Source organism: Caretta caretta, chromosome 5 (assembly GCF_965140235.1).
Source record: "Caretta caretta isolate rCarCar2 chromosome 5, rCarCar1.hap1, whole genome shotgun sequence".
Classification (NCBI taxonomy): Eukaryota; Metazoa; Chordata; order Testudines; family Cheloniidae; genus Caretta; species Caretta caretta.
Genome location: NC_134210.1, coordinates 29190114 through 29216219, shown reverse-complemented (window position 1 = coordinate 29216219; position 26106 = coordinate 29190114). Strand labels below are relative to the sequence as shown.

Below are 26106 nucleotides of genomic sequence, written 5' to 3'. Positions count from 1 at the left end.
AGGCTGGTGTCATAGTAGCCATTGCTGTTAGGAGGAGAGAATTTCAAGAAAAGTTCTGCTTAGCTTTTGGATATCCTGCAGTTCAGGAATGGAGCATGCTTAGCTACTCTGTGGGACTGGTGAAAGCTCAGTCCAGTGAACTCATAGGAGCTCTGATGGGATGGAGCATGCTCAGCAAAGGCAGAAACTTTGGAGAATAATGTTGTTAGCCTCCAACAAACCTCTATCGAGAATGTGAAAACAGAGATTTGTAGGGGCTTATAACCTGGTCAAATTTGGGAGGATTTTCACAAGGTTGGCACAGGATGCATCCCTGACACCAGGGCAACCTCTTTATCAAATTTCATGTCACTGCTCCAAATCCTGGACGCATTAGAGCTTGTCAATGAAATAGTTGTAAGAATCTATTAACATCAAAACTTCAAAATATAAGACTTTAATAAATGCAGAGAACTTGTAGGTAAAGTTCCATGGAAAGAAAATCTAAGAGAAGGAGTTCAGTAGAGCTGGGGCAGTTTTTCAAAAAGACAGTATTAAAGGAATAACTGCCAACTATCGTGATAGGGAGGAAAGCTAGGAAGTATAGTCTAAGAGGCCAATACGGCTCCATCAGGAGCTCTTTAGTGACCTGAAAATCAAAAAGCAATCCTACATTAAGTGGAAACATAGACAAATTGATAAGAGGAGAACAAAAGAATAGAAACAAAATCAGAAAGGCTAATGCACAAAGGGAGTTACACCTAGTAAGGGACATAACAGGCAATAAGAACAGGTTCTTTAAATACTTTAGGAGCAAGAAAAAGATGAAAGAAAGTGTAAGTCCTCTGTTTAATAGGCAAGGAGAGCTACTAACTGATGACATGAAGAAAGCTGAGATGTTTTATGCCAGTTTTGCTTCAATCTTCACTAAAAAGGTTAATGGTGACCAGATACTCAACACAAAAAGGGGAATGAATATAAGCCAAAATAGAGAGAGAATAGGTTAAAGAATATGTTGATAAGTTAGATGTAGTCAAGTCAGCAGGGCCTGATGCAATTAATCCTAGGGTACTTATGAATCCAGCTGAAGCAATCTTGGAACTGTTAGCAGTTATCTTCAAGATCTCATGGAGGATGGGTTAGGTCCCAGAATACTGGAGAAAGGCAAACATAGTACCTATCTTTAAAAAGGAGAACAAAGACAACCTGGGGAATTATAGACCAGTCAGCCTTACTTCGATACCTGGAAAGATACTGGAAAACAGTTTAGACAATCTGTTTGTAACCACCAGGGGGATAGCGTTATAAGGAATAACCAGCATGGATTTGTCAAGACCAAATTATGCCATACCAACCTAATTTACTATTTTGATAGGGTTAGTGGCCTAATGGATGGGAGGAAGACGTAGTTGTGTGATATCTTGATTTTTAGTAAGGTTTTTGATGCAGTCCCACGTGATAGTCTCATAAACAAACTAGGTAAAAGTGGTCTAGATTACATTTCTATAAAGTGAGTGCAAAACTGGTTGAAAGACCGTATTCAAAGAATAGTTAGAAATAGTCAAACTGGGAGGGCGTAATTAGTGGTGTCACACAGGGGTCAGTCTTGAATGTGTACTAGTCAATATTTTCATTAACGACTGGGATACTGGAATGGAGAGTATGCTTATAAAATTCACATATGACACCATGCTGAGAGGGGTTACAAAGACAGGATTAGAATTCAAAAGGACCTTAATGAATTGGTCTGAATTCAACAAGATGAAATTCAATAACAACAAGTACAAAGTATTTCGTCTAGGAAGGAAACATCAAACGCACAGCTACAAAATGGGGAATAACTGGCAGGTGGCAGTATTGTTGGAAAGGATCTGGGGGTTATAGTGGATCACAAATTGAATATGAGTTAACAATGTGTTGCAACTGTGAAAAAGGCTAATATCATTTTGAGATGACAGGAGTGTCATATGTAAAACATGGGAGAGATAATTCTGCTTTGCTCAGAACTGGTGAGGCTTCAGCTGGAGTACTGTGTCCAATTCTGGGTACCACACTTTATGAAAGATATGAACAAATTGGAGAGAGTCCAGAGGAGAGCCACAAAAATGACAAAAGGTTTAGAAAACTTGACCTATGAGGAAAGGTTAAAAAACCGAGCATGTTTAGTCTAGAGAACAGAAGACTCAGAGTCTTCAAATATGTTAAGGGCTATTATAAAGAGAGTGGTGATCAATTGTGCTCCCCATCCACTGAACCTAGAACAAGAAGTAATGGGCTGCAGCAAGGGAGATTTAGGTTAGATATTGGGAAAAGCTTTCTAACACTTTCATACACTTTTTGCAGCAGTTTGCCTGTGACATCTGGTCTTTTGGGTGGACTGTATCCTACTCTTAATGACTGAACCATGTTAATGAAGTGTGGGTTCTTAATCATATACAGAAAGGAGAATTCGTTGCATAAACAAAGCGAGCAATTTTTCCATCAATTATCTTTTTGTAATCTGCTGGTATCACAAAATTATCTGTGGTTGTTTCTGGATGGTGGAGGGTTTTTTCTTTTTGCTACATGATATACTGTGGCTATGTGACATACATGATGTGACTGAAACACTATGATAGATAATTCTGAATGTATAGAAAATGATGGTGATCTTGAAGGTGGATAGTCTTCAGAATCCTGTATGTTGAGGATAGATTCTCCTAAACAAAATAAGTCAATGCAGTTATTTAATTATTATTACCATGCTGCTCATTTAGTATTACTCATTGTATTCACTGACACTCAATACTACTTTAAAGGTGAAATTGTAAAAGGAAGAGCTGCCTATTTCAGCTATTTATTTTTTATCACAACTGCATCTAAAATGGTAGTACCATAGAGTAACAACTATATTTTTTCCTCAAACATGAGAATTCAAGAATAGTCCAGAAGAAAGACAGGCAGTCCCTAAGAAAGAAGTATGAAACAAAAAAGTTTACCAACCTGGAGATCCTGCATGTTCAGACATGATCCTTTCATCATCTTCAACGCAGCTTCCTCCTGAGAAGGAACACTTCTCATGATGTTGTTTTGTTCAGGCAACCAGACGTTGCATTTCTTTGTTGCACTGTTTGCATTTTGCACGCATGCCTGTCTTACTCACTGGTAGGGGAACTTCATTAAAATATTCCCAAACTGGCTCTCTTTTACAGCCTGCTGCTGTTACAGGTTTTCCCTTCTAGAGAGAGAATGGAAAGGTAGATCTCAAATCAATGAAGGCTACACTCAGAAAGACCTCAAGACTTCTGGAATATGTTACTGAAACAGTTTCACTTTTGTTTCTACTGCCTGTCTCTCCCTTCTCTCATTTGTCTCCAGATTTCTTCTTCTTCTTGTCCAGATCTATTCCGCCCCCAACAATCTATTCATTGGACTTTTTGAAACTTTGCACTTTTAGAGAGAGGTAAGGGGTTGACTCTGCGACACATGTGCAGAGGGACAGTAGGGTGGAGGTCTGTTATTTCTCACCTCTATTTATTTATGTATTTATTTGAAAGTATTTTTGCTGTTAACAAGCATGTTATCTCTAGAGACACAAATCCACAGTATGAGAACTACAAAACTAAGTATCTCTGATGGTGTCTTCTAGACAGAGCACTGAGTCCCATTGGGTAGATAGAAAGATTAACCTAAATAATCTGTACAGAAGCCCCTGGAACACCATAAAATTGGGTCCGTAATCCATGAATTATTGGAACTCATTTACAAAACTTTTCTTAAACATTACATGAATATATTGTCTCATACTATAGAATTAGAATTTATAATCCCTATACCATGATGAGATATCTCTGAGCTATAATGTATCTTAATTAAAACTATCTTTAGATCAAAAAATTCCAATTTAAATTAAAAAAACGATTTTTTAAATTTTTTTAAAGAATCATTGATTTTTATCCACCCTGGTTGCAATGGAAAGTGTTGGCGGCAGTCTTAACTATCGGTGTCACTATTAGCTCTTCCTATAATAAATAGCTCCTTATACAGACAGCCGTGTGATTAAAACCACCTTTTTCTTCTAAAGACTGCAAACCAATTGTGGAAATGCTTCATGGGAGAAAGGTGTAACCGACACAGTTCAACAGCGATAACCAAGATAAAATCTTTTGAAAAGGTGAGGTTTTCAGGTGTGTAAAGTGGAGAAGAATGGATTAAAATGGATATCAAAGGAAAGGCTCCCAGAGAAAGTACATGTGCACTTAAAGTACAGTGGTGGAATCCCTAAAAAGCAGATGCTGTCACAGCACAGATGTGCATAAGAATAAAGTTGTGTCTCGACTATAGCTAGTGTCATATATTTTTTTAAATACCAGTTAAGCAATTAGAATAAACTAGAGGGATGTCGAAGCTGTTCCAGAAATGTGAATTAAAAGTAGCCGATTTGCACAGATATGAATGGTTTTAGCATAATAGTATTATCCTGCAGAATTTGATTTAGGGCAGCAGTCTGTGTGATTAAAGATGTAAACTGGATGAGAAATAAGAATAAAAACCAGTATCTTATCTTCTGTATGGGTGTTTCAAACTAGATTGGGAGGGCACTAGCAAGTGGTTACAAATATTTTAACCAACATTGGGTGGATTCATGGATTGCTTTGTTTTCTGTTGTTTTCAATTCTTGATTTTGGCAGAAATTGATAAACATTAAAACATTTCTGATAGCAACATAAAATGTTTTCCATACATTACAGTGCTGCACTTTTATGAGGATCTTTGATCTGATATAAAGCTAATCCCACCAGTTTTCTGCACCGCTTTATATTAAGCATTATAATATGCAAATACTTAGCTTAATATTAGGCTTACACAGAAAGAGCATGATCTGTTGTATTCATGTTAAATATCCAGGCTACACATCAAAATATTGAGAGAAGCGTTGTTGACTCTAGAACATCTGTCTATCTGCCTACAATTATTAATCTATATTTTATGATAATTATATTTTTACAGTGCCATAAATGTGAATGGTACTTTATGGACAATGATAGGTCCCTGCCCTGTGGATTTAAAAACCTAAGTGGATGTTTTTGTTTTCATTTTTCAATACTTTAAGAAGTTCCAGTTGAGGGCATTTTAATATTAACTCACAGCTCCAAATATCCTCTTGAAGTTAAAAGCTGTTTAAAATCAGTAAAATGACACTGTTCTGCAAGAATTAAACTGTACTGTTCTCTGTGTCTGGAGTCCCTTGATTGCAGAACCTTTAGAGTTGGTAATATTCCTCCAAAATAAAAAATATATATATTTTTCCTGGAATTGAATGGCAGTTTATCAGAACAACAATACCAATAACATATTCTTAAAAGAAATCATGGGTTCCTATTTCTTGTGTGTTAGGATCAATTTATGCAATGGAGTACGTAGGTTCCTCTGTATTTTGACAAGAATAACTTGCAGCTCTTTAAACCCAAAAGAAGGACAGAGAATTTTGAAGCAACTCAGATATTTTGTGTACTCACTAAATTAAAGGGAAAACATTGCTTTTGTAGTTAAACAGCTGATCACGTCTGTTTTCTTGTCAAGTATCTATATAAATTGGTTGTAAGGCTAAACAATATCTCAGCATGATCACCACTATTTGCAACACAGTAGCAATGGTTTTGTAGCCAGTTGTAGCTGAATTTGGATCAGTCAGGTGGAAATTTTCATAAGCAAAATGCTTTGGCTGTGGTTGCTTTTAGGAATCAAAATACTTTTCATTGGCTTGAAGGTTTTGTCAGTTTTGTGTGAAGAGGTACTGACTTTACAGTGAATTTAATTTTACTGTGAATTCATAATATCAGAAAAGCAATGCATATAGTAAGTCAAAGGCTATGCAGTAAATCTTAAATCCATTTGTATTTAAAATCTAATCAGTTATAATTTGTGCTCCAGCATTTTTCCAGTATTTCAGTACTTTCCCCTTTATAACTAAGTGTAAAAGCCTTTATCTGATCTGACAGTGACACTTTTGAGATTTACTGCTGTCTTCATTTTGTCCTGGATAATCCTGGAATGCCTAGTACTTGGATTTGCTGGAGACAGCCACAATTTAGATTAGCAAACGGGAAGGTGGTCACTCCAAATAGATACAGGAGTACTTGTGGCACCTTAGAGATTAACAAATGTATTTGAGCATAAGCTTTCGTGGGCTAAAACCCACTTCATCGGATGCATGCAGTGGAAAATACAGTAGGAAGATATATATATATATATATACACACACACACAGAGAACATGAAACAATGAGTGTTATCATATACACTATAACGAGAGTGATAAGTTAAGGTGAGCTATTACCAGCAAGAGAGAAAAAAAACCTTTGGTAGTGATAATCAAGATGGGCCATTTTCAGCAGTTGACAAGAACGTGTGAGGAACAGTAGAGGGGAAAAATAAACATGGGGAAATAGTTTTACTTTGTGTAATGACACATCCACTCCCAGTCTTTATTCAAGCTTAATGTAATGGTGTCCAGTTTGCAAATTAATTCCAATTCAGCAATCTCTCGCTGGAGTCTGTTTTTGAAGTTTTGTTGTTGTGATAGTGCGACTTTTAGGTCTGTAATCGAATGACCAGGGAGATTGAAGTGTTCTCCGACTGGTTTTTGAATGTTATAATTCTTGACGTCTGATCTGTGTCCACTGATTCTTTTACATATAAACTGTCCAGTTTGGCCAGTGTACATGCCAGAGGGGCATTGCTGGCACATGATGGCATATATCACATTAGTAGATGCACAGGTGAACGAGCCTCTGATAGTGTGGCTGATGTGATTAGGTTTTATGATAGTGTCCCCTGAATAGATATGTGGACACAGTTGGCAACGGGCTTTGTGGCAAGGATAGGTTCCTGGGTTAGTGTTTTTGTTGTGTGGTGTGTGGTTGCTGGTGAGTATTTGCTTCACGTTGGGGAGCTGTCTGTAAGCAAGGACTGGCCTGTCCTCTGAAACCTGTCCAAATAGATAGTAAGTATTCTTGCTTGGGAAGAAAGCTAGATCATTCACAGAAGTTCTCCACTTATTTGAACAGCTCCGCAAAGTGGGAGAGTTTGTCTTTTGCCATAGTTCCCTGATGAGATCAGGTTTACATGCTCCAGAAAGCTGTTAATCTTGTGGCCAAATCAGTGCATAGTATTAGATCTATTTATGAGATATGTGCTAAGTTAAATGGGCAATGTGGGTGGTGGTTATAAACCTCAATAATCCAGATTTCTCTTTTAAATTAAACTGCATCTGTCTGCTCTTGCCCTCTTGTGTGTGTGTAGGGGGGAGGAGGTAGGCAGAATGGAGAGCCAACAAAATAAAATGAGTTTGGCTTGATTTTTTTCTTTTAATTGATCGTATATTTTGTCATGTTCTTATTAGCATTAAACTCTCTTACAACAAGCGTGGTCAAAATGCATAATTATAGGGAAATGACCCTTTTTATAATTTTGGGTTAGCAACATGTAACCCTTCATCTGCATTGTGCTTTAGGGCATTTCGTCATTCTTTTGTATAACAGTGAAATTCTGTGATCTGCTTTTAAATGGTGTTTCTGTTCAGAATGGTTCATGTTTCCAGAGAGAGAAAATTAGTATTCATTGTTTGGCACTACCATTTAAGAGAGTTTTATATTTGATATTATTGGATTGGTTAATTTGTATGAAGGTTGTTGCTGCCTTGAAATATGTGAAAGAACACTTTATTATATTCAAGACTTCAATCCTCTGCCAAACTCTCATTTGAAATAATAGCAAGTATTTTCATAAGGGCTTGATTTTCAAACAGTTGTGTGTGCAATTGCAATCCTAATTTGCACTGGTAATTAGCACAGTTGCATGCATGAACTGGGTATCTGCACGTGACAATTGCAAGTTATGAACCGTTTGCTGGGCAAGCACCTGATTTCTTCATGTATTCATTCTATTTTCACACAAATTAGGCATGCACATACGATTTTTCAAAAATCAGGCCCAAATTATATGTAAAACTAATCATGGAAAAGCATTCTAGGGAAAAGGGGAGAAGTGCTGTCACTTGATTTTGAAAGTGGGCTGGACAGAGCAATAGAAAGATACTTAAACAGTCATCTTAGTCACAGGTGGACTAAACGATCTAGAAGGCTGTTTTCATTTCTGTGATTAAACATGTCAGTTCAAAAAATGCTAATCACTCTGTTCATTTGTAGGCAATTCGCAGCTTTCAGGTGGCCTTGCACATCTATCCAATGAGCCCTGAACTATGGAAGGAAGACCTTACCTGGGCAAGAAAGCTGCATGAACAGCAAAAGAAAGCAACAAAGACTAAGGCGACGCAAGCAGAGGCAAAAGAAGCAGATGTTGCCCATGAATCAATTCCAGATTATGACTTTGAAAGTGATGAGATTGTGGCAGTTTGTGCAGCTATCGCAGAGAAGGAGAAAACTGTTTCAGCAACTAAAACAGTAGTGATTGTGTCTGCTTCAGGCACAGTAGAGACCGTAACTGAGAAGGAGGAATGTTCGACAACCCCCGATGATACCGTTTTTATCAGAGCCCGATAGTGCAGCATAATCTTTTGCTAGTATTCTTTGGAAATCTAACGTTACTTATCAAGTGTTGGAAGAATTCTTTTTAGCAGCAGTGGAACAGGGTAAAATAGAAGGGGTCATTATTTCTGAAGTAGCTTTTTCAGAGGAAAAGGGTTTTAAAGAAAATATGACAAAACGACAGATAAGCAAAGACCTGAATTTCTGCTGCTTCCATACTATCAACTACGTGTTGATATTAAAACCCATATTGTAAGACTTCACACATACAATTTGAAAACACGGATTACATTATCATAACTGCTTTCATCCAACTCAATTTCTTAATTGCACAGTCTAAACAACATCTGCTGTTTCTCCTGTAATTAATTATCAGATACTTAAAAAGAAACTGGAAAAGAGAAAGGTGATTTAAGTATTACAGCTCAAACCTGTTAATAATTAACATTATAGATCAACACAATTGAAGTGTGACTCTGAAAGCTTGTTCTCAGAAGTCTTTATTTTCAATAGAGGATAGGGTTTTTTATGAAGAAGTTACAGATCACAGATAGTCCTTGTAAACCTGGGGTCAGATTCCAAGCCTACTGAGGTCAGGGGAAAGATTCACATTGATGTCAGTGGGCATTGGATCAGGCACTTCATGCATTATTTGGAGGGTGGTGCAAAACCAAGCAACAATTACACCACACACATTCAGGCACTATTAAATATTTAACTTGCACCTACAGAAGAAAGGACATTCAAAATTGAGACTGGAACTGCTCTTACCTTGACTCATCCCAGTATACGTAAGTATATCGCCTTATACGCAACAGTACATAAAATGTTAGGAGTCCGCAGTGCACAATGGGGAATGGATTAGGAATAGATCTTTAGATGCAACTTTTTTGTGCTATGGTGATTTTACAGCAAGACTACAAAGAAGGGAATCTATTGCTGTGTTGTGTGGTCAGGTTCCTTGTGGTATGGCACTGCACTCATAAAGAGTTCGATGATTTTTTGTTTTTAACAAGCCACTTATTCTGGATAGCATCTCTTTTTATTTCTGTTGCTTTGTGGGGGCTGTGTACACTTGCTAAAATATATGAACAAAATACATCTTGTGCTGCACACGAGGAACACAGGATGCTTCATTTCGTTTGCTTGCTGGTTAATTCTAAAATTTCAGTAATTCATAATGGGTCTCCCTTTCGTGGGTGGGGTTCTAATGTATAGAGCACCCATATATGGGAGATGTGTGTGTATAATCTTTCCCTTCTGTGACAAAAAATAGTTAAAGCTCTTCCTTTGTAATTTGGAAAGCATATTTTGTCCAGGGCTGATATTCATAGGCTAAATTTCAGCTCAGATAAAATTTTCCTTAATCCGTCAAAGACAGGCTTTATAATAGAATTACTGATAAACCTATACTTGTTGGATCAACAGGCACTGTAAAACTGTTGTACTATATATGTTAATAAGACCGTCTATACAGCCATGAAAGGGTCATCCTGTTATTGCACAGCCTCAAGAGAATCTGTGTTCCACTAGGGTAATGTTGGCACTGAGAGGAATCAGAGCAGATCTTTCAGGTACAGGGAAGTTCTCCTACTTGAAGATTTGTGCATGGGGCTGTAATTCTACTTGTATGTATTGGTAGGATATATTTGCTATGTCTCACTTGGATAGAATTGGACTAGATGACCTGATATGTCTTTTCATTCTATGCCTTCCAGTGTATGCTACATTCATGGGTGCAAAGGGTTTTCCTCCTTCCTCCTGTCCCAAGTTTATATAAACCCATATCTGCTCCCATTGAAATTAATTGGAAATTAATGGTTCAGGGTCAGGCTCATGAAAGGATGCCCTTGCATACTGTCAACTTGGGTGGATTTTAGACCAGGTTTGAGAGGTCAGCACTTACATCCCAAGTGTGCAGAACATGCGTTTCCCTCTGATTAGATTAAATTAGATTATTACTTCCAAGTAGTGAGGTGAGCAATAACGTCTTGTATGAAGGAGCACCTAGCACGCTTCTTGTGTTGGTGTGTTATTCCTAAATTGGGAAGTTTGACATCTGGTGGTATGAAGCTCATTCTAATGTTGTACAGTGTGTTGTGCTTTGCATGCTTAGGTCTTGCTTGTTGGATATCTCCATATTGTAAATAAAGCGTGGACTTCCCTGCTCGTCATTGGTGGCTGTTTATTGTGGAAGCTGGGTCATTGAGGGAGGTGTGCAGTTAAGGGAGGTTTAGTATGTTACGTTATGATCAACCTATTGTCTTTTGTTTCTGAAAGTATTAATATTTTTGTATATTACTCTAAAACATAATAATTACAGTAAAAATTGGTATTGAAAAATCTTGACCAACACTTAAAAATATCCAACTTCTAGCCAAAGCAAGAGTTTTCGGTCCCAAAGAGGGAAAGCATTTGAACTGAAAGGGAAATACCTTTGAAACCTATATATGCTTCAACTGCCGGAATTTATTGCCTCAAGCAATTAGAGGTAGCAATGGAAACAAAATTGGTATTTTCTACTTTTCAAGGCTTCTAACAACTTATACTTTAATATTTCACACCTTAGTTTAGTAGAAAAACTACAGAAAATGTTCGTGGTTTATAGGGGCACAATTATGGCAAGATCAAGCAATAAAAGACTGTGGAAGAACAGTTTTTTGTCTATATATTTTCCATTCAAATATACTGTATACTACATGGCTTAACATAGTTATGTCACACAGTTAGAGTTAAAAATTAGAGAGAGAAATTAAGATGTAGGCAAGGGTTGCAGCACTTCATCACCATGATAAGTAATTTAAACGCCCCCCACAACACAGACTAAATCAGATCAAGAGAAAAGAGATGCTTTCCAATTAAATTTGAAAAGAGATGAAGAGTGGATGAAGGAGGACTGCTTATGTGACACAGGCAGCAGAGATGGCTGTTACACAAACAGTAATGAGATAGCATGAGACCAGTCAATACTAGAAAAATAGCAATTTTCTCCAACGTAATGGACAGAGTTTGGGACCTGGATATGAGAGAGCTAGCTAGCTGAGGCTCAATTCAGTCAAAATACAGGTAATATTGGTAGGTGTGGGAAGGAATGCAAGAGGTTATATAACTAAGGTAGTGTCACACAAGTTCACAACTTTGATAGGTCATTTTAGATCCACATCTGATTCTGGATGCCCAGATAGCTGCAGTGGCTAAGAGCATTTTACCCCTCCTCTGTGCCTAATGAGAAGTCTGACCATTAATTTTAGATGCAGATCGTCACTTCAGGAGTTATTTCCAGACCATAGAACTTCCCCAAAATAATCCCTCAAGCGTATCTTTTAGAAAAACATCGAAGCTTGATGTAAAAATTGTCAGTGAAGGAGAAGTCACCACAACTCTTCGTAAATTGTTCCAATGTTAAAAATGTACACCTTATTTCTGGTCTGAATTGTCTAGCTTCAGCTTCCATCCTTTAGATCATGTTATACCTTTCTCTGCTATATGGAAGAGCCTATTATTAAATATTTGTTCCTCATGCAGGTACTTATAGACTGTAATACATAGCACTTCTAATGCAAGTACTTGTGTGTGCTGGCGTACCTTTCACTTTCTACATCCATTCATTCAGGTAAAATGAATGAACTCAATTGCTCCGTTAGTGGAAAGCAAGCACAGCAAGGGTGAGAGCACAGCCAAAGATTTTTATGTAATAATTTTGAATGAAGACTCAAGTGTGTTTTTGAAGAATTCATCTAGCTGTACTCCCAACAGAGATTCTGCAAGATGACTCCTTGTTGACGGTGATAGTTGTGTAGCTAACGCCCTTTGCAGTGCTTTGGAAACGGAAGGAAAGGAGTACATTTTGACAGCTGTTAAATAGCATGCTTTGAAAGTTGTGGTTTATTAAGATGAGGGCCGATGGGCTGGCACTGAGTGAATTACACACACAATTAAAGACTTGCGTAAACTCCTGAACTCAAGCGGAATGTTTCCATTTAATTGCGATCTCCAAAATGATTTTGGTCAGTACAACTGCTTCTTACACATATCATCAATATCAGGCTCGGGATTTTAATTACAATAAAGCAATTCACATGAAAACACTGTAAGCAACATAACATGCTTAATATTTCTTTGACAAATTTTTTCCAAAGATCTATACAGAATTAATGTTTGATACAACAATGCTGCTGGAACAAGATCTATCTTTTAAAACAGAAACAAACAAACACAAAACTCCTTTTCATCACTGGTTAACAGTTATTCTTAGTGATGTGGTTGGCACTACATCTTAGTGGTAAATAATTCTCATTGGGGCTGAGTATGGGGTATGGGATTATATACCTGTACTTCGTAATGAAGATTCTGCTTTGCTTGTTTCATATGATTATTTGATGGAATATCAGATTACACAATCATAAGATTCTTTTTACTTATTTGAAGTAAAATGACAAATGTTATGAAAAATATCTTTAGTACATTGGTGATTTTTAAACTAGAGTGAATATTAAAAATATTAACCAGGGATTGAAAGATTTAGGCCCCAATCCCAAAAGCAATTTATGCAAATGCTTAATTTTATTCATGTGAAGAGTCCGGCTGACTTCAGTTGGACTGCTCGTGAGTGACATTAAGCATGTGTGTAAGAGTGCAAGGTTGGGGCCTTACTACTTAGAAAGGAGAAATTGTGTTCTGCAGATAAACATTCACAGCACATAAATAAAATCTAGCTTTTTAGAATGTACACACACTGGAAAGAATATTTTAAACTTAAAAGGTGTGTTTTCTCCCTTAATAGCACAAAATGTTTCCATTTAATTCAAAAAGTTTTTATTTGTTCCCATCTAGAGAACTAGTTCTCCCTCTGCCTGTAAACTTGTTTGTAAAACAAACCTAACTCAAGACTGTCTATCATCAGCCGGCACTATTCAGAGGAAATGAAGGCTGGCAATTGTTTCTATATACCTTGTATTAATAATAAACCTTCTCATAGAGAAGAACAGACTTTTAAATATTTTAAATGATATTTACAGCAATAAAAATTCACATTATCACGCATTAGTGAGACTCTTTAAAATTGTACACCAGGCAGTTGTCATAGTATCTCTACCCAGTTCCCAGTAACTGCCTCGCCTTCAGCTCTCTAGTACCCAGAGACTTAAACCCTTGATAGTTTTGGCGGGAGGAGAGAGAGAAAATACGTTTCTAGCAGATTTGGACAAAAAATGACAGATCTTTTCAGCCATAGAGTCCCAGCAGCAATCCTATGTCACAGAGCAATACAAGGTAATAACAGTGTATGTTTCCAAACCCATTAGATCTGTCCTGTATGTTTTGTGATGGCAGGGCCTGACTGTAGCAACTGCTCCATGGTATGATCCTCAGTAGTTTGGAAGAACTGTACCCATCACATGGCAAGAGAAAAATAGCCCTTCAGAGTGTAGCTGACCCCCGACCCCTTAGTAGGCAGAGTGTGTGTCTATTGCACCAGTTTGTCCAAAGTATTGGGAAAGGATCACATGTGTGTGATTCCTTTCATTGCTATATACACTTTTCTGATAAGTTCAACGTTTCACTGGGAAAGGTGACCTGGAGGGAGCTGCTTTTGGGCATAGAGCTGGCTTCGCCACCAGACCCGACTTCATTCACCAGAAAGACACTCTCTGAGTCCTGTCCCGGCAAAGAGTCTGAGGTCTCTGAGCTGCGTAGTGTCCTAACTGATGTAGTGTCACACTGAGCGAGACCAGCACTGGCTCCCGGCAGCAGCATGCGACCCCCAGTGCTACTTTCGCTTAGCTCTGGAGGGTAGAGCAATGTCTGTGAGGTGCTACTGATTTCCCTCAGCTCCCGAGAGATGAAGGAGGGTGAGTGGCTGGACATGGCGGAGGAGGTTCGGCGGCCATCCGCACAGTTGAAATTGCTGCCAGAGTGTTGCCTTCGAGCCCCTCCAATGCGGCAGAAGAGGCACTTGATTTTCTCTATGACTTTGCTGAGCACTGTCTTGCGGAGAAGGATGTAGACCCATGGGTCCAGGATGGGGTTCACTGAAGCAATGCGGATGGCCTGCAAGTCGGGGTTTTGACTGACGTCCTTCACTACGGCTGGCCGGTACAGTTGGTTCACAAAGACACGTACCTGTCAAGGGGAAAAGAGAGACCCATATTTAGAGTTTGATCCAGCAAACCAGAGATGACATTTCAAAGGAGAGATCAGGCTTAGCAATTGCATGTTACAACAAGGGGAGAGGTTGGCGAAGCCACGCTTCTCATGTCAGCAGGTGGTTTATTTTTGGAAAGGGTGAAGATCAAGGAATGAACTCTTCTGTAAATTGACCTTTTTTCCTTACTCTTGAGGAAAAGAACTGCTCTCTTTTCCCCTCCTGATTCCTGCCTACACCCCTGAAGTATCCTTGTGTCCATGAACCTTTTCAGTTTATCCCTAAAGTTTTTTAATTTTCAAATCCCAGGTGGTTGTTTTTCCTTCTCTTTATAGGACCCAGAATTCAAGATTTAGATCCAAATCCTTGTATAACCAAATCTTTGCCAGCCAGGGGTGCAGGAGGCCCTAGGTCAATTGAGGAGACCTAATCATTGCATATTTCCTCCAGCAAGGCTCTCATAATTGTATGTTTAAAACTAAATTAAACCCACATTACCAGCTATCAGGCAAACTGGTCTCCGGAGACAAGCCCAGAGCTGCCTAATCCCTAGTTTAGAAATATCTGTGCAGACAGCTTCCATTATTAGAGCTTCAAGGCAATATTTTAATACCTTCAACATTCTGCTTGTGGGCGCTTGTTTTAAGAAATGCTAACAGCTGCCTCTTAACTGCCAGATTTTTCATTGATTAGGATGATTCCAGCACTGAGCAGAACTGTAGATCTTCCCATGTGGGTCTGCATCTCGGTTTGGTTTGAAAAGTGAAAAAGTAATAACCCTGAAATGTTCAGGGTGTTCAGTTAAATTGTTGGGATACAGAAGCTTGTATAAATAGTGTTTCTAAGTAACCACTCGGAAATTTTGTGGTGAATTAACACTCAATTGGGATCTTGTTTATCCATGGTAGCATTTGACCATTCAGGCTCCTTGCTTTAAAGAGAGGGGAAAACAACAGCACAGTTCTAGCTCGTTCATTAAGAGCCGAATCTTGCAATCACTACTGTGCATAAGGTCCAGTCCAACACGAATGTCAATGGGGTTATCTTTCCAGTGACCTTACTGAGTCCTGGTTTGGACACACAGACCTTATGATGTTGAACAGTTCCAAGCTGAACTGTTTCAAACAATAACTTTAACTAACAATCAGGACGTGAAATGTGTCCCAGGAATAGGAAAGCCATTGGAAAGCCTCTCCTGTGGAAGACCCTACCTGCTTTGTAGCCACTATCAGGTAAGTTTAGGCAAATCAATTTTCCTTATTTGAAGTCCTAAATATCCAGTACCAATAATAGATTTTATGAAGTCTCCTCTTTGTCTTGACTTCTGAAGTGAATGTTTGTCAGGTTTTGGCCCAGTTGGATACGGTTTCAGAAAAAGGGTTTAAATGAAGTGAAGGAAAACATAAGCAAACCTCTGAAGTCATATTTACCAGAAAAGTGTGAAACAATCCAAGTCTGATGAAAAATTTCACAATTCAATACAGTAATGTGAGGTTTGGATTGATTCTTCCTACATAGGAATTCAGGACTTGAATTCATTCCAAGCAACTTTAAATTCAGCAACTTTATAAGAAAAAAAAAAAGCCAGTCCACCTCTTGAGTGGGAATCTGAGTCTAACGTGTATCACTGAAAGATAGTGAGTATGTGATGGTTCCTATGCTGTCCTGCTTAATCTGTAGTAATCATTTTCTGAGCTATCTCTATGTAATCTCTATGTATATTCAGGAATGCATTCCATTACCTGCTTAAAGTTAGATAATTACTAGGTTGAGATACAAGTATCACTCATAACTGATACAAAAGTAGTACAGGGAGTATCCCTATCAATTTAACTACCAATTAGTTCCTCTTAAAGGGATTTTTTTTAGTTACTATAATAGGAAGCGTAATACTACCTTTTCTGACCTGAGTGGTCCCCTTATATCACTGCTTGAGGAACAATTGAAATAAGACATTTAAAATGTATTTCCTCTATACATAAGTAATCCGATTATCTAGCTTGACCACAAAGTCTGATGGAAATTTTACCACTAGGTGGCACCATTGTCACACTTTTAAAAGCTCCTCTTCCTGTTAAGTATCCTCACACCTTCTTGTCAACTGTCTAAATGGGCCATCTTGATTATCACTACAAAAGTTTTTTTCTCCTGCTGATAATAGCTCATCTTAATTAATTAGCCTCTTACAGTTTGTATGGTAACTTCCACCTTCTCTGTATGAGTGTGTGTGTGTATATATATATATATATATATATATATATATATATACACTCATACAGAGAAGGTGGAAGTATATATATACTAAGATATATATCTATATCTATATCTTCTTACTATATGTTCCATTCTACGCATCCAATGAAATGGGCTGTAGCCCACAAAAGCTTATGCGCTAATAAATTTGTTAGTCTCTAAGGTGCGACAAGTACTCCTGTTCTTTTTGCAGATACAGACTAACATGGCTGCTACTCTGAAACTCTTCCTGTCTGTAGTTTGAGGAAACACTGAAGGATCAGTTACTTAACTATGGTACTTGCTTTGACAGGGAGAGGTACCCTGAAAGACATGCAATGGCCAATTTAAAGTTATTTGAACGTATGATCAATGTCAAATGCAAACCATGCAGGCACTGAAGAGGTCTGCTGCTTAACTCCCACCCCTCTGAGATGAACTTCAGCACTGAAACGCTGTCATCTCTCTTACACAGACTCTGTGTCTGAGAAGTGGCAGTCAGAACTCCAGAAAGCAGCGGTGTTAGCTTTCTTTGACATCTGCTCCTTGGTTTTAAAAGCCATTCTTGGAAGTTTCTTGGAAGGAGGAGAAGAAAAATGCTGATATTTTGAAGAAGGAAAAAAAAAAAAAGAATAAATCTCAGAAATATAAAGTTTAAATTGCCAGAGAGAATTTTCCTCCTGATCTTTTCTCCGAGGAGATTTTTTTTTTTAATGCAAAGGACTTCTTCCACAGCAAGTTCAAATATACCCTGCAAATGTATATACATCTGTCTTGACACAGACCATTTCATCTTTGCTGAAGGACTGATCCCTGAACTGACAGCTAGGGCTCCATTAGAGAATATATTGTATATTGTGGTTAGAAGCTCAGTCTTTATTTTCCTTTAGCCCATTCCAATTGACATTTATACTCCATGTAAACAAGATCAGGAAGACTTCGGCAAGGGAGGAAACAGTATTACTGATACATTCAACTGATACAGCAGGGACATCTTGAAAGAATTTGCCAAAAGCACTCATAAGAAATGGGTTATTGTTCCAACTTTAAAAGTTGATCTTTTTCATTCTATTTTTACATAGCTGTAATTCTGGACCATCAGTTTAATGTGAATGATTAAAAGGTAAATTTAGTTATCGGCTAGCAGCATCTGAACAGGAAATTCATGTACTTGACACATCCCTTTATGTTTACCTGGCAGAGCTTACTGTAACATGAGAATCTACTGTAGTGCTGATTAAATAGTTGATAATGATTTCCAATCACTAACAATGTCTGGTTACAGCAAATCACCTTATGATGTCTATATTCCGAATAGTCCACTGACAGATGCATACTAGGTATGGATAAAAGACACTTAATTTGGGCCTACTTTGTGAAAACTTTAGAATGTACACAGCTGTTACTACATTCCCAACAAGCCTACACCATATCTTTTATCACAAAATCCAATGGCATATCAAACTAGTTTTACTAGTACATGCCCATACCAACTGCATGTATCATTATTAATCATATGTCTGGCAAAAAAGAAGCTGAATGGATCTGCCAGTTCAGTAATTTCTTAACCAACTGAATTAATATTCACTTACAGCATCTTCTGCAGAGCAACAATGAAGTGCATATAATGTTTTGCTGAAAAATGCTCTTTTACAAGATTGTTTGATGAAGCAAAGTCAGCCTGGCCTCTTAAAATGAGCATCTAACCAATCCATTCGATTACCTTAAGGCAATGGATTACTGTGTACCTGAACTAGTTTGACACTTGAAGTTGTCCGGTTTGAAGTTCTAATTAAAGCAAGAAGCAAACTGGGACTGATCAAACCCTGGCACCAAAACAGGTTTGCACTAGTTAGATTTCTCAACTACAGGAACCAAAGAGTGGGTTTTTTTAAGGTGTATTAATGAATTGCTTCTTGTGGCTGTGTTGAAATTGTTCTGAAGTTTATGCCCAAGTGATTAAATTCTAGAATCACTTGGCTGCTACTGCTTCTGCTCACACAGTGCAAGAGTCTGGTTTTTGCTTTTCCTTCTGACAAATGTAAATATAAGTGGCAATTTCTACCCATCTATAGTACCATCAAGTGCCTTTTATGATAGTTATTATCCAGAGTAAACAAAGGAGTAGTCCTCTATCCAGTTTTCACCTGTCCTCATAAAAACTTCCCCATATCATATATTGACATACTATTAATAGACACCTAGTTAATAGCAAGCAGGAAACAAATTCTGCAGTTGTGTAAGCCAAATATGCTTTGTCCCACAGGGACTTAGTATTTGACATAGCTGACCATGCCATCACTCCAAAATCTAGTCTGCCATCTCACCTCTGGCCATGGACAGTCCTGATACTTCAGAGGAAAAACAAACAAACAACATTAACCACTGGGCCAATTATAAATTAAGTTTAAAAATTCCTTCCTGGGCCCTTCAGGGATCAAATGTATGCAGTAGAATATGAGATTTTATTACCCTTACTACCTTAGTTTACCAAGCTAAATTTATTGTTAGAGATCATTAAATGATCATGCCCTTTAAAAAAATTTGACCACCTGCAGAGTGAATTCCAAAATTTGACTATCAAGTATCTCTTTACTCTTATGAGAGTGTAAAAGCAAGAACACAAACACTAATTTCTACTATGTTTTCAATCAAATCCTCTCTAATATCACCTTTTCCATACCTTTAACTACCTTTACTGCCATTTTGTAAACCTTGCAATCATTTAAATATTTCTTTTAAGGTGAAGTGACCAATGATGAATTCGGATAAAGGTCTGGACATATGTTTTGTATTATTTCCTTTCTTAATTTCCTTGATCAGACTCTTCACCCATGCCATCCACAATGACTTCCTGCAAGTTCAGAGCATACGGGTATATGTGAAAAATTTTGATTATTTTTGCTAGCATGCATTCCTTTTAGTGTTGTCAGTTCATTTTATCTGCCTTCATGCTCTTTTGTTCTCTCAAGTCCATCTAAAGTTTCTCACAACATTTCATAGATTTTATTAATCAAAGCCATTTAGTGTCATCATAAAACTTCACTGATTCACTGTCCAAATCATTAAAATATTAAAAACACTGAGCTCTGAGAACATCCCATGGTTACCTTCTGTTCACTATGATTCAGTTTCCTATTGTTTAACCATTCTGTAAATAAAGGCAAAACTTTAGTTATTACACCATGGTTATTTGTTTTTCCGAAGTTCTTTAAAAACCTTTTGTAAACCTACCTAAATGACGTCCACTAGATCACCTCTATTTTATTATCTTCTGAAAGAGCTCACTCTGAGAAAGTAAGATGATATGATTCTCTCCTACAGAAGCTGTGTTGCTCTGACCCTATTAGGTTATGGTTTATTCAGCTTCTGTCACCAACAGGAAATCAGGTCGTCAGAAAATTTCATAGCCACAAAGAAGCCTCTATGTCTGCCTTACGTAACTGTAGAGTGCCACCAATGGTATCTGGATGCTCCTCCTCTTCCTTATCAGAACAGACTATGCTGTAATAAGTGAGACCTATCAGTTCCCTCTGTAGCGATGGCTCTAAGTTTAATCAACAGGATCTGCGTTGGCTCATAAAATGTATAGGCAGGTTAATGATTTTCCAGTCTTTCTGCCGAGTGGCTGCTTTTAAAGGTATATTGCATATTCATACCTTCCCTCCACTATTCCACACCTTATTTCCTTCAGAACTCTAAGGGCATGTACACACAAAGTTGTACCACTTTAACTATACCAGTGTCATTGAAGCGGGCCAACCCCACAAGTGTGGATGCAGTTATAACGGTGTAAAGGTGCTTAGATGGTTATAGCTTAAGCCTGGTCTATGCTTAAAAGTTGTTGATATGGCCACATCAGGGTGTGAAAAGAATGTTTCCCTCAACCTAGCTAACGTAGCACGGAGAGGTGGTGTTCTCACAGCTATGGTAAAACCCCTTCGGCTGGGAGTTGGTTGCGCCCACAGTACAAGGTTATGCCGGCACAGGGATGTGCCATAGCTATGCCATTATAATCCCCGTAGTGTAGACATGGCCTGAAACAGTTAAATCAGTACAACATCTATGTGTAGATCAGCCCTTAGGTCTTGCGGTCACTGCTAAAACGGTGTGTTTTTACCTCAGGGTAACCAATGTGCATGAGCTATCCTGAGTTAAAAACAGTGAAGATCAGGCACTTTAGTTTTACCATGAGGTAAAGTAGGCAAGGCCAGCCCAAGATCGGAGTATAGAGTTGACCTCCCCTCGCTTACCTTGCAGTAAAACTAAAAGTGCCTTGTCTACGCTCTGTTTTTACCTCAGGATGCATGTTACCATGAGATACAAAGTACCACACTTTTAGCAGTGAAGACAAGACCTGAGATGGATGCAGCACATCTGAGCCCTCTTTTCTCTTGGCACCTGCCTGCACCCACAGTTTATGCAGCCACCAGCATGCCATCAGTGGGCTTCCCACCAAAACCGCTCACCCCCCAAGACCATTAATTTTGATTGTCAACAATCCAGTTGCCTTTCTTGGTAGAGCCACCCCCCTCCCCCATGTTTTGGTTATTCTTTTTGTAAAAGATTCTCCAGCTCCTAATGAAATTGAACCACATCTCTTTGCATTAGGCACTGACGCTTCTTAGTTCCCCCTCTCTATCTGGTCTTGCAGTGAGACTCCTATCACTTTGAAAAAACTGTCAGGGACCTTGAACTGAAACCTTTCACCCACTCGTTTATATTTAGCTTTCAGATCCTTTCTCTTGCATTTACCTATATCCCTTCCAATAATATAGTATTAAAATATTTTTCAAAGCTGTCACAATGTCAGCTTAATCTAATTACCGTCAGTCCAGAATCAGGAGGTTAACAATTATATGACCTGATTGTTGATTGGGTAGGAAAACAGAATAACTGCACAGTTTCTGATCTTGGACTACACAGCTCTAAGCGCTGTTCTTGGATCTGATGTGTGCACACGCACACTATATAGACGCTGATACAAAAACCATGCTTTAATTGAGCCAACCTTCCAATTGTTAAGACTTTTGCAAGACATTTAAGATGTTCTGCAAGCAATAACATGGCAAAGTGAGCAGTTGTGCCAGGGTGCACTGCAAAACATTAGGCTGAAGGTCAAGTGGCTGCCATCAAAATGCCAGGATCCAGGCATAGCTGCACTTCACTGAGTTTTATACATATTAGTAATGTGGCAAAACTGGCCTGACCCCTGCAATTATACTATTTACCTGAATAGTTCACACTCCTAGTTGGCCAATCATATTTCACCCTCATTATGTGGTTCCCTGTTATAATAACCCTGATATGGGGCTATTCCAGGATAGCTGCCACCTACAGTAAACTCTATTACAATTAACTGTGTTCTAAAACCACCTCTTTCTAATAACACTCCCACTGCTCAGCTCACAAGATCCTGTTTTGGGAGGGTGGCAACTATGCATAGCCAATTGTGTATTCTTTTAATCTATCTGAATCAACAAGAGAAAGAAGTTTGGCAAGTTTTATTTGTAATTTTGTACTGAGTGGTAAGCACTGACTGAGCCCGAAAACTGGTATTTTTGGTATTAACTTTCCCTGCAGTTAGGGTGGAGGGCAAGAAGAAGGTGTAAGTTCACTAATCAAAGGTTGGATCCCTCTCCCATTGATGTCCATTGCACCAATGGTGGTAGCTGCAAGACTGAGCCCCAAGTGATCTGTTCATCTGTTTTAGGAAGTTAGACAGTTATCAGTGATCATGCCCAGTACTAACATGTGATCTCTAGATTACTTAAGGCCAGATTCTGCCACTCTTACTCTAGCTGAGAAATCAGCAAGAGTCCCCACAGATTAAGGTATGACTCAAGGAGGGTAAGGGTGGTAGACTCTATCCCTATGATAGTAAACTTGTCAGGACAGGGAGCTTGTTTTTGTACTTTCTGTGAAGTGCACAGCACACTGTTGGTGCTGAATACATAATAACCTCGCTCTCCTCTGTGTTTTAAGAAATGCCATAACCTTCAGCAACACTGTAAATACTTTAAAAATGCATTAAGCGTCCTCAAGTGCAGGCCTATCCCAAGCCACATTCACTTGCAGTTTGATTTAAAAACAGATTTTAAGATGCCTTACAGTCTTGCCAGGATTTTGCTATGATATTTCTCTGAGATACTGAGGAAGCCACTCTTTTTGGTCATATTTTTAACACTACAATGTCAAAGGCACCTGGAGCAAAGGATAAGCATTTATTTTTGCTACTATTCTAAATCAAAATAAGTTTAGATCACTGCCTATGTGAGTGTAATCTCATTAGAATTGTTTTAGTGACTTGTGAGAGCCCAGAAAATAGAAGCCTTGTCCTACAGCCACAAACAAAGCTTTTGCCCCAGAGGACTTGGTGGTGGGGAAGACGGAAAGGGCAGTGCAGTGTTACTTACCACCAGAGGAATGGAGCAGATGACCACAACCAGAGAGGTGGCAATAAGCAAAATGACCATCTGGATCTCTGCTCCAGCCATGCGACGAAAGCTCCTGCTCCGGCGAAAATCAGACAAGCGATTGGCAGTGTTGTCTGTGCCCAGGGAGGTGCGTCGCATGAACTGGCGGTGCATGCGAATCAGGGCCACACACACCAAGACATTGCAGACTACCGTGACCATGATTAGGAAGGAGCTGAAGCCGGCATACATGTAGGAGTAGGCGGCATGGGTGGCCACCTTGGTCTTCCAGTCTATGAAACACCAAGTCTTGGGGTACTGGAAGGTAGATTTGCCCAGTCCCATGCTGGGCAGGGCGCAGAACAGCACATTGGAGACATAGATGGCAAAGAGAGTGAGCCCCGCCAACTTCTTATCCACATAATGGTTGTAGAAATAGGCATGGTTAATGGCCAGGTACCTTTCTACAGACATGGCACAGATGATGCTGAGGCCAGAGAGCCCGAAGAAAAGGAGGATGAAGGAGCTGTATTCACACAGTGCTAGTCCACCTGGCCAGCGGTTCTGCAGGTATGTGGCAATAGTGACGGGGCTCACCAGACAGGTCCCCAAGAGGTCAGTGATTGCTAGCCCACACACCAGCGTGTAGAAAGTGGTCTCCTTCTGCTCCTTCCTGGACTTGCAAAGCACCACGATGGCAATCAGGTTGCCCACCACCCCAAAGATGAACATGACAGTGGGGATGGTGGGGGGCTTGCCGTCCCCATGCTCACTGGTGGAACTGTTCGCCATTGTGTATATGGTGGTGGGATCAAAAGACATGATGATGAAGATTCTGTTGTGGGTTATTAGGGGAGATGAAAACAAAAGTGGATCCAAAAATGCAGTTCAAAGACAAGTCCCTCCCCCTCCGTTCCCCACAAAATGTCAATGAACAAACTGCAGTTCAAGACAAGAGATTCAGTTAAAAAACCTCTGCATTTCAAGGCCAGGGGCATGAGCTTAAAAAGCAACTGAATTCAAGAATAAAACAAACGCAGTGGAAAGTGAAGCCGCAAAAAAAGCCTTGTAATTCAGAAAAGCTGCAGTTAATGTTTTTTCTTCCTACAGCTTTTGTTGTGGCTGCTGTTCTATCAGGTTTTGAGCAGCTTCTTGCACTTTCAAAAGTTCAGCTCAGAAACAGATCCCAGCATCTGAGAGTGGGGACTTTCCCCCTTTCCGGTGCGAGCTGCTCTTTTCCTTGTCTTTGCCCCTCAACTTTGTACAGTCAAAACCTTCCCAATGGTCTTCCTCCCAAAAGAGGTTCAGATAGATCCTTGAGGCATCGGAGATGCTTTCCAAACCCTGGTCTTTTGCCGTGTGTGTCCCTGCGTGCCAACAGCTGCTGAGTCCAGTTCCTCGAGGCGTGGAAAGAAGGATTCAGAGGGGCAGGGTGGGGACTGTCCCAGCCCAACCCTGGTCAGGACCCTTTGCGGTGGGAGCGCTCAGGCCGCTGGAGTTATAAAAGCAGCGGGCGGCGAGCGGCGATGGCAGGTGCGTGTCTCTCCTCCCAGTCGCCTCGGCTGGATGCTGGACTGAGCGGCTGGCAGCTCGGTGCTGAGGCTCCCATGCAGCCCGGCTGTGTGAGCTGTGCCAGTGGCTGGCCCCTGGAGCTCATCACTCCTCGGAGCATGTGCTGCCGTGTGTGTCACCCTCGCTGGCTCGCTCTCAGGCGGGGCTCGCCTTCGCTCCCTTCAAGTTTCTCCAGCGGGGGAGGAGGCAGAGAGGGCAGCTCCCCGGGGCTCCTCCCCGGCCCCTCACCCGATTGGTCGGAGGAGGGAGGGCACCGCCCGCGGGCGCTACCGCCTCGCCCGCAGCAGCAGCCCCGCAGCGAGCATCGCCACAGGCGGGCTGGGCTTCGGGTTGCGCGGACGGCGGGCTGGGACACGCTGGATGGATCCTTGGGCTCCGGGGGCCTGGTCAGGGAGGGCGGGGGGAGACACCGGGGTGGAGCGGGGGGGCACTGGGAATTGGGGGCCAGGGAGAGAGACCAGAGTGGGGCTGGGAGGGGGCACTGGGAATTGGGGGCCAGGGAGGGAGACCAGAGTGCGGCTGGGGGGGGGGGGACACTGGGAATTGGGGGCCAGGGAGGGAGACCAGAGTGGGGCTGGGAGGGGGCACTGGGAATTGGGGGCCAGGGAGGGAGACCAGAGTGCGGCTGGGGGGGGGACACTGGGAATTGGGGGCCAGGGAGGGAGACCAGAGTGGGGCTGGGAGGGGGACACTGGGAATTGGGGGCCAGGGAGGGAGACCAGAGTGGGGCTGGGAGGGGGCACTGGGAATTGGGGGCCAGGGAGGGAGACCAGAGTGGGGCTGGGAGGGGGCACTGGGAATTGGGGGCCAGGGAGGGAGACCAGAGTGGGGCTGGGAGGGGGCACTGGGAATTGGGGGCCAGGGAGGGAGACCAGAGTGCGGCTGGGGGGGGGACACTGGGAATTGGGGGCCAGGGAGGGAGACCACAGGGTGGGGGGGGATTTGATAATTGGGGGTGGAGGAGGGAGACCACAGTGGGACTGGGCAGAATGTTAGAAAATTGGGGGGCAGGGGAGAGTGACACCTGGGTGGGGGGCAGCAGCAGGGGTGGTCTTAGCGAGCGGGGAGGGGGGAGGCGGGGACAGACACTAGAGTGGTGGGTGGATGGGGCAGGCCAGGTCCAGTAGTGGCATCTGCTCTCCCCCCTGAGACTCCAGGGCCATCCTGCAGGGCCGGGCTGAGCAGAGAGTGTGGGAAGAAAAGGGGACCCAGGAGAGCCTAAGCTACAGGAGCCACTC

At 40.6% G+C, this 26106-nt stretch overlaps 2 protein-coding genes across 3 annotated transcripts in view; one reads left to right on the top strand and one right to left on the bottom strand.

Moving 5' to 3' along the window:
• The window catches only part of TTC33 (tetratricopeptide repeat domain 33), a 114816-nt gene extending 104136 nt beyond the window's left edge, over window positions 1-10680 (top strand). For both annotated transcript variants that reach the window (XM_048849964.2, XM_048849963.2), the window contains exon 5: window positions 8168-10680. In XM_048849964.2, coding sequence (XP_048705921.1) covers window positions 8168-8521 — 354 coding nt within the window. In that variant the 3' untranslated portion in view covers window positions 8522-10680. The remainder of the gene's footprint in view (window positions 1-8167) is intronic.
• A 1787-nt stretch (window positions 10681-12467) lies between these two features.
• PTGER4 (prostaglandin E receptor 4) lies at window positions 12468-25044 on the bottom strand. The gene is made up of 2 exons (XM_048849960.2): window positions 23297-25044; window positions 12468-14626 (listed from the first exon to the last, which is right to left on the bottom strand). The coding sequence occupies exons 1-2, from the start codon at window positions 24116-24118 to the stop codon at window positions 14033-14035; spliced, it is 1416 nt and encodes a 471-aa protein (XP_048705917.1). The 5' UTR covers window positions 24119-25044; the 3' UTR covers window positions 12468-14032.
• Window positions 25045-26106: the final 1062 nt, after the last annotated feature.